At 41.7% G+C, this 8,700-nt stretch overlaps 1 protein-coding gene across 1 annotated transcript; it reads right to left on the bottom strand.

The window, feature by feature from the left end:
• Positions 1-2,141: 2,141 nt before the first annotated feature.
• cdt1 (chromatin licensing and DNA replication factor 1) lies at positions 2,142-8,076 on the bottom strand (the record flags this gene model as incomplete). Its single annotated transcript, XM_084470680.1, has 10 exons — positions 2,142-2,988; positions 4,272-4,473; positions 4,860-5,039; positions 5,268-5,456; positions 5,714-5,814; positions 6,288-6,433; positions 6,520-6,711; positions 6,838-7,229; positions 7,333-7,464; positions 7,612-8,076. The coding sequence occupies 10 exons, from the start codon at positions 8,074-8,076 to the stop codon at positions 2,825-2,827; spliced, it is 2,163 nt and encodes a 720-aa protein (XP_084326806.1). The 3' UTR covers positions 2,142-2,824.
• Between the last annotated feature and the right edge of the window lie 624 nt (positions 8,077-8,700).

Here is an 8,700-nt window from a genome sequence, read left to right as displayed (position 1 = left end):
AATGCACAGAGAAGGATTCACAAATGTATTTTGTGATTTATACATAAATTACTCTCTTCTCACAAATATATTTCAATGCACACACAAATGGATATCGGCATGTATAAATGTAAAATAAATCCATAAACAAAAATAAGTTTCACAAACACATTTCTGATCCACACAAATGTGTCTTGTTTTAAACAAATGTAATATAAATCCATAAATATATGAATTTAAAAAATATTTGCAATTTTCATCAAAAATGTATTTGAATGTTGTTACATTTATATACAAACTGTTAAACTTGAATTTACAAGACGCTTTTCATTCTTGTTTGCATTTGTGTGTGAACTGGTCTGTATTTATATGTGGATTTTTGAGACTCCCCTGACGTGGCTGGATTCACAAATGCATTTTTTTCAACAGGGAACTTTCTGTAGCCAATCAGATGCCTCGTTTTCAGCCAATCGCATGACTGCAGTCCAACGAGGGGTACCTCACCATGGCCAGAGCACAGCATTTTCTCTGCGCATTTTGCGTTGCTTTTCGGTAAAATAAAAAAAAGTTATCGGACTTCACTGGTAAGAGTTCAGCCTCAACATGGCGTCTGGTAATGGCAATCCCGATTCAAGTGTAAGTGAAAAATGTCTAGGCGTGCGTGCATGAATAACGCATCATGAATGTACGCGTACGAATCTACGCGTAACCGAGGTACGCGTTACGAGGTACCCCTCGTGGGATTGCAGTCATGTGATTGGCTGAAAACGAAGGAGGCATCTGATTGGCTACAGAGAGTTCCTTGGTGAAAAAAATGCATTTGTGAATCCAGCCGTGTCAGTTTGTATATAAATTTATATTTGCATATAAATGTAACAACATTCAAATACATTTTTGATGAAAATTGCAAAAAAAAAATTAATTAATATATTTATGGATTTATATTACATTTATTTAAAACAAGACACATTTGTGTGTGGATCAGAAATGTGTTTGGGAAACCTATTTTTGTTTATGGATTTATTTTACATTTATACATGCCGATATCCATTTGTGTGTGAATTGAAATGTATTTGTGAGAAGAGAGTAATTTATGTATAAACCACAAAATACATTTGTGAATCCTTCTCTGTGCATTCATTATTAATGAGACTGTTCTGACCCCATACAAAACTGCTTGATACTTTCAATTGAATTGAAGTCGTTTTTTAATACATAATTGATTGATAAACTCAAGCATGCAAAACTCCAAAACCCATACTGAAAAAAACCTCACTGATTCACAGTTGATCACACAAGGTGATTTGGCCTACTAGGCCTGAAACAATCATATGGTTGAGGCAGGCACTTCTCTGTTGCATCCATCTGCAGTTTGTATGTTTACTTTTAAAAAGCTATATTTACATTTTCTTAACCTTTTTTCAGACTTCAAGGTAATATGCTCTGGGTTTCATCTTTACTTCTAGCAACTTTAGAAACATTATTCTGAAAGTAATGCTCAATTGATGGGATAGTAAGAAAATGGTTTATTGGATAGTTTATTAATTATAACTGCATAACCTGCAGTAAAAAGTACTTAAGGCATTTACAGTCTTTAAATGTAATTTATTAAGGAACTGCACAAAACCCTCAACTTATGCTTTCTTACTACCTGAATTGATCAATCCAGCCGCTACATGTCTTTTATAAAAGCTTAGTAAGGCATATAGTCCTACTTTAGATAAGCTCATTCAAAGACTGAATAATGCCAACTTCCGGACCCATTCCGGACTGCAGCATTTTTTGTGTTTATAAAGCACTTTTAAAGCTTTGCAAATCGTTTATAAACCAATGATACTTAAATAAATCTTAAAAAAACTATCTCAATCCTTTTAACTGATTATGAATAGCTTACTAATGCATATTCATAAATGAACCATGCTTACTTAAGAATCCACAATTTACTACCCCTTTTTTAAAGTTTATAGTTGTTCTAAAGTGCCATTCATCCCTCCCAAAAACCTGGTACTAGATTAGTTATGACATTTGTTTAACATTTGAGTCTTATAACAAGTATATGTATCATAAACGTATTTGAAATAAACAAATATTTGACAATAAAAAAGCTCACAGTATCCTGGTATCAATACATTTAATTCACATTAAAATGAGGAGAATCAGGGATGCAATAGATCTGTTAATTACAAACTAAACAGCTTCAAATGGGAGTGCAGAGCTTACTTGAACAACCCATAACTTAGTAACAAAAGGAGTGATGTGCTAATGTATTCTTTGTCATCCATGAATAAGCATCCAATAACTAATCAATTTTTTTCTGATATACATATGTACATTCATGACATTAAAGTCTGACATGATAACACAGTAGCATTTATTGATGCTAAAAAATGCTAGCCCCCGCAAAAAAGGATAATACAAGGGCCACACAGAAAGGGATTTTGAAAATGTCATCGAGAGAAGCTACCCTAACAATGAGACCTTAAAACTTGTTAAAGCTCAGAAAGCCGCACCTATTCACACACACTGTCCCCTCAAAATCCACCATCAACCATGTTGTTCAGTTGAGGTGTGCTTTTATTGTTGGACAACAGCTACCATTGGATGTCAAGGATACAACCTCTGAAAATGGATTATTCATTTCCTATGCAGATTCCAGGTAAATTGAGAGGTAGGGGAGTAAAACGGTCCAGGTTACAAATGGAGATTGTCATCTTAAAACCACTTAGTCACTAAACATTTTTTTTCAGCCTGCTTACCAATCATTTTTGAAAACACCATTAATGACTGATTAAAACTTCAAGACCAAAAGATGCATATTGAAGTACACACACAAACAAACATTTCTTCAGAGCCTCTGTTCCTCTTTAAGCCTAAGGGCTAGTTTGTCCTGAATGATGTTGAGGTCCATATTCTTGCAGAGCTTCAGGTAGAAGTCGTTCCTGACTGGATGGATTGTCAGCCAATCAGGGACCAACTCTGCCAACAGCTTGAGGTGTTTCTCCATCTCACCTAGAAGAGGGCCACAAAAGTGTGAGCAACAAAAAGACCAAGCTAAATGACACATTTCCCAAATACTGTAAATGTTTTTTCCCCCCTGAACACATTTTACATAAGAGCAGTTATTTTATACTAAATACTATATCCGGTTTGGGTGAAGGATGAGTCTAACTAGGCCTGGGCATATGGCTGAAAGACATCACGATAAAACTTGATCATATCGATCGATATCTATTGATAATTTTAATGACCTAAAAAGACTAGGAATTACCATGCTGGATTTAAACTCTTCCTAACACTTAAGACCTTCCACTGTCTTCATTGATAAATACTCCAATGTCGATACAACAATGAAAAACACTCAAATATTGTAAATAAGTATTGAACCGTGTTTGTGTAACAAACCCAGCTGCTAGATTCGGTGGTCCAGTCTCTTATCGATATATAGAACATGTTTTATATTGATATTGATCAAAAGTATATCACAATACGATAATTTATTGTTTTATTGCCCATGCCTAAGTCTAACGCACAAGTAGGAAAAAGCATGCTAAAATCAGCGTCGCTAGTGGTATTTGAGTAAAACAATCATTGCCGAGGACAGTGCTGTGATCCATTAACTTCCCCTTAAAACCATGGGGAGGCATCCAGAATACATCAACCATCAATCTCTCTCTCTGTCATGCATGGGTTCATGCAGTTTTGCGCAAGTTTAAAATGTTTCAGCGTAATTTGTCAGCTGTGATCAAATGCCTTTAATAAATTCCACCTTTATGTCATAAATATAACATGCCTTTGATTAGTGTTTGTATGGTGCATCTAATCTAGGCCTATCTTATGTTCAATCAAATTGGCTTTGCCCGCCTGTTTTTTCCTGTGCCCGCCCATGTGGACATTTCTGGCTACGCCGCTGCCTGGACCCTAGCCTCTTTGGACTCTGACTCGACAGGCCTTCGCCTCGACAAAGGTGGCCTTGACCACAGCTTTGGTTGATTAGTCACATTAAATGCATAGTCTAATTCTTCAATTAATATCTCTATCATTAGTGCAGAGCGTCATGGTTTCACAACATAAAAACAGTCAAAATTAAACATTTAACCAACCGCTACTTGTGGTGTCGACTGCCAAAGCACAGCAACACCCAGCTGTGAGCTAATTCATACCACAAAGCAGAATCTACATCTAAAATAACGATCACCTGAAATACCATTGAAAATACAATACATAAATCCCAGTAGTTTTGTTTACTTGAACTGCATCTCCCAGGTGTCCTATAAAACCCCACGTGTACACACCTGCAGAGAGGGCCGACCTGTAGCTGGCCACCATGCGGTTACAGGCCATCTCCATGATCAGGGCCGGCTTCCTCTCGGCGACGAACACCGTCCTCAGGATGCGGGCCAGCTCCGCGAGCCGCGTCATCATGAGGAGCCGCGTCTCCTGGGCCGGGTTCCTCGTCATGGCCGCCTCCAGCTTCTGGGCCTCCTTCGCACGGATCTGAAACACAAGACACCTCTTTTAAAAGAAAGCAGACAGACTCAAGTGGAAAGACTTTAAAAACCTTTCCACTATTTTTTTTTAGTGTTTTGAAGGTGAGCTACCGTACGTCAAAATGTGTCAACATCGAATACACTCTTGTTTAGTTTGGTTACCGGTGGGTGTGACGCAAACTTCTGCTTTTGGTGCAGAAGTCAAAATGACTGTACCGACAGCGATACATTGTTTCACCAAATGTACTTCTTGTAAGTCGCTTTGGATAAAAGCGTCTGCTAAATGCTCTGAATGTAAATGCAGAAGTCCTTCACCGACCTGAACCCAGAACCAGGCGTCAACATGATAATAGGGATGTGAAACCAACTGTGGTCCTGCTACATGGCACCTACCCGATCTAGAAGGGCCCGGGACACTCCTTTGAGGTCCCTGGAGGTCGCTGGAGCAGTCGGAGCGGGAACTGCAGGGTCGTTGGTCCCCGTGGTCTGTGAGGAGACGGGCTGCGGCTCATCACCGACAGTGGAGGCTGCTGCGGCCGTCTTTAAGGCCGCACAGGTCAACGCGCTCGCCATCTGGAATCCAATTATTACATATTATAGTGGCAGGCCACATCTCATAGCAGTCCACAAGCCTTGCTAGACATTACCTAGAATACACAAATAGGACAAATGTAATCCTGAATATTTTTGTACGGCACTAAATCCTTAACTGAACGCAGATACAGTGGGGAGCAACGGACCATTAAGCAACAGGTCTCACTGCAGAACTGCCACATGACGTCTAACATAGCAGTGGTGTACCTTGGGGGTCAGTAGTGAGCGCGCCCGGTCCAGAACCTCCTGAGCAGAGGTGAGTTTCTCCACATGAGGGGGAGCGGGGAGCTCGTCTGGCACGATGGCGGGCACCGTGTCCACTTGGAAGCCAGGGTGCCAGCGGGTGAGTTTGTCTTCTGGGACCAATAGGGCCGGAACCAGTGAAGACAGGAAGGTCTGAACATATTACAGCAGAGATAAATCAGCCAAGAGTTTGAATCTCATGAATGGGTTAAACAGATACAGCCCATTTCACAAACAATATATTGACGCGACCTGTAACGACCGAGTACATTTGTTCATATTGTGAAGACTTTGTCGCCATCAAAGCTGAAAACGTTGCATCTTAAGTGCTGAAACATTCAACAAAACAACCAACATTGCCAAAATGTGTATTATTTTAGCTACGGGGAAAATCTAGGTGTAGTACGTACCGTGTGATGCTGTCTGACATGGCCGACCAGATTCTGGTGGAAGATGCGTCTTCTCTCCAGGAGACGAGACGCGGTGAGAAGCGGTCGGGCCTCTTTCTGGCCTGAGAGAAGACGCCACAATGAAGACACTTTGCACTGCGACGCTCTGTGGCTAGTTCACATCCACAGAAACTAAAAACTGAGTTATACAAGGATTGGTAAAAGGCATTAGTATGCATCCTTATAAATGAAGGCCAATGGTGTGGGCTTGACACATCAGTGTACCCTGAAGACATCTGGGAACTATGAACATGTACACTAATGTTTCTCAGCTTTAATGATGTCACGCTATCAATGTAGAACAAAGAATGCGCCGAGTATCCAAAAAGAATGCAGCAGTGCAAAGTGCATCCCCAGCCGTTACTACTCACAAGGATGTTTGCAAACCATTGTATTGAATGACTTCCAACACTTCCATAAAATATAACTATGGTCAAACAAAGCCCATTATAACATTGTTTGCTTGAGTCCCATTGCAGCAAATGTTCAATGGAGAGGATTAGAATGTATAAGGGCCCATCGGTCTCCTTCTCACCTGTATTCATGACCGGCACCAGGGTCAGCTGATAGCTTCCCTTCTTGATATTGGAATTGAAAGTTGGGATGTTTCTTTCCTGCCTGAACTCATAGGCGCCAGGAAAAACAGTTTTCATCTGTCCCAGGTGACTCTGCTCAAAACGCCTGTAGAGCGGAGAAAGAGGAAAGGTCCATAATCAGATATACCAACAACAACACCACCACGAGGGGTCACACCAAAGAACACTTACTTATGCATCATATCCCGAACCCCTTGCTGGACCTTGGCGAAAGTCACCGTCTCACTGCGGTTGTAGAGCATTCCAACAATGGTGTCTGCACTTCTAAACATCTCAGCCAGGAGCTTGTACTGGTACGGTAGTGTGAGACCAGGGGCCTCGTCCTGGGCCAGTGTGTGGTAGCGCTGGTAGGCTGGCATATCGCTGTAGAAACAGGCAAAAAGCATAAACACACAAATGTCCAACACTGATGTGTTGTTTTTTTTCATTTCCATCCAATCTACCATGACATTCCATCCAACGATCAACCTAACATTACCCTTCACTGACCTATCCTGTGCTTCCGTGTTCTCAGTGTCCGTCATCCCCTCCTTTTCCTGCGTTGTATTTTTGGAAGTATTCGTTGACTTTGCGGATAGTTCTTTGGCTCGAGCCACCCTCTTCTTCAAAGCAGCAATGTCAATGCAAACTGGTGCTGTTTTAGAGGACGCCTCTTCTAAAACAGCACCAGTATTCGTTGACTTAGCGGATAGTTCTTTGGCTCGAGCCACCCTCTTCTTCAAAGCAGCAATGTCAACGCAAACTGGTGCCGTTTTAGAAGACGTCTCTTCGCCCTCTGCTGGGGTCGTCTTCATGGAGGAGATGCTGGGCCGATTGTCAGGCCGTGGCCTGATAGTCTCCAGGCGTGATTTGAGAGCCACCAGATCTTCTTTGGACATGGCCTGTGATAGCAAAAAGGAAGTATGTAACATGCCGGCTTTTTTGGTTGTTTATGACACATATTCAACTTAAATCACTTTGAAAGGGATTTGGCCCAAAGCTTACCTTTCTGTCGAGAAGGCCTGCATGTTGTCTGGTGGAGATCCTCGCTGCGGGGACATTCAGCTCCACTCCTTCGGATCCACGAACCAGCGCTGCCGCTGGAGCCGGGTAGTCTGCACGGCATTTTTCTGTAGCCTACAGAGAACGGATATATCAGAGTGTCCAATCAATGCAAAAAAATGGCATCATAAAAAGGTTTAATTACTATTGTATACGTACTGTAACATAAGAATATCAATGTGAGAACGTAATTAAAGCAGTAAATGTTCCAGAAGCCCGTACCTCTTCATTTTTTGGGAGTACCAATCTTTTTCTGGCTGTTTTCCTCTCCGTCTTGCGGTCTTCTTGTGCGCCTTTGCTCGCGTCCAGCTGTCGCCTCTTCTTCGCGGTGCTGTGGTCCCGTGCAGCCGACGTGACGGAGCCCAGGTCCGCGTCCGCCGAGCCCCGCTTGGGGGTGACGGGACTCGGAGGGGCCTTCCTCTGGCCATTGGGATCGGACCAGCGATCGGTCTCTTCTCCAACCACCTCTGTGGCAGCCGCGATATTCCTGACAAAGTCCCGGTGTATGGACTTTGAACAACTCGAAGAAAGCGGCGTCGAGCAGCCCGTGGACGGCAGAAACCCTTTCCCGGACAGGCCATTGTCCCCCGACACGCTGCCGGTTCTCGGTCCCTTGCGGCGCGTCGCTTCTTGGGCGCTGCTCTTCTTCTTCTGCGGGAAGAACTCCGTAACGCGAGGCTGCGCCATGATACCGAAGTCCAGTTAATGTGATTGTGATAATAAAAAAAAAATCCCGGCGGTAGACGTTCGCTAGAGTCGTTGTTGTCCGCAGCGTTGTTTATATAGATCGCAGCGAAACAGCAGCACCGGAAATGGAGATAGATTTCCCGCGAAAAAGTTGTATAACTCTGTCCCTGATTGGCTAGAGACGAGTGACGTAGAAGACTACAACAAAAGTACGGCTTCAGTTTGTTTATTTATTAGTAATCCCTTTAACCCTAGTATACATTTGTGTTTATTTATTAGTAATCCCTTTAACATAGTAAATGTACGCAGGCCCGTTTTGGGAATTTGGCAGCAAAGTTTAAGAAAAAAAATATAAAATATATAAAAATGTATAAAAATGCATCCCTTCACTTGTAGGTGACCAATTCATAATGAAATTATTTATTTGATCTCATTAATTATTTTTAGGAAAAGTTATTTTAGTAAAGGATCGATACCTTAATAACATCTTACAAACATAGGGTAATTCAAAAATAAATATAAAAAATATTGCTTGATTGATTTCAAGGCCTGTGGGAAATCATACAACATTTTCAAATACTGTATAAGAAGGTTTTCAAATACTGCATAACTGAACTAGTGGAA

Source organism: Micromesistius poutassou (genome assembly GCF_964030765.1).
Source record: "Micromesistius poutassou genome assembly, chromosome: 7".
In the NCBI taxonomy this organism is placed as follows: Eukaryota; Metazoa; Chordata; class Actinopteri; order Gadiformes; family Gadidae; genus Micromesistius; species Micromesistius poutassou.
The sequence above is the reverse complement of the archived record's forward strand: the minus strand, read 5'-3'. Positions and strand labels throughout refer to the sequence as shown.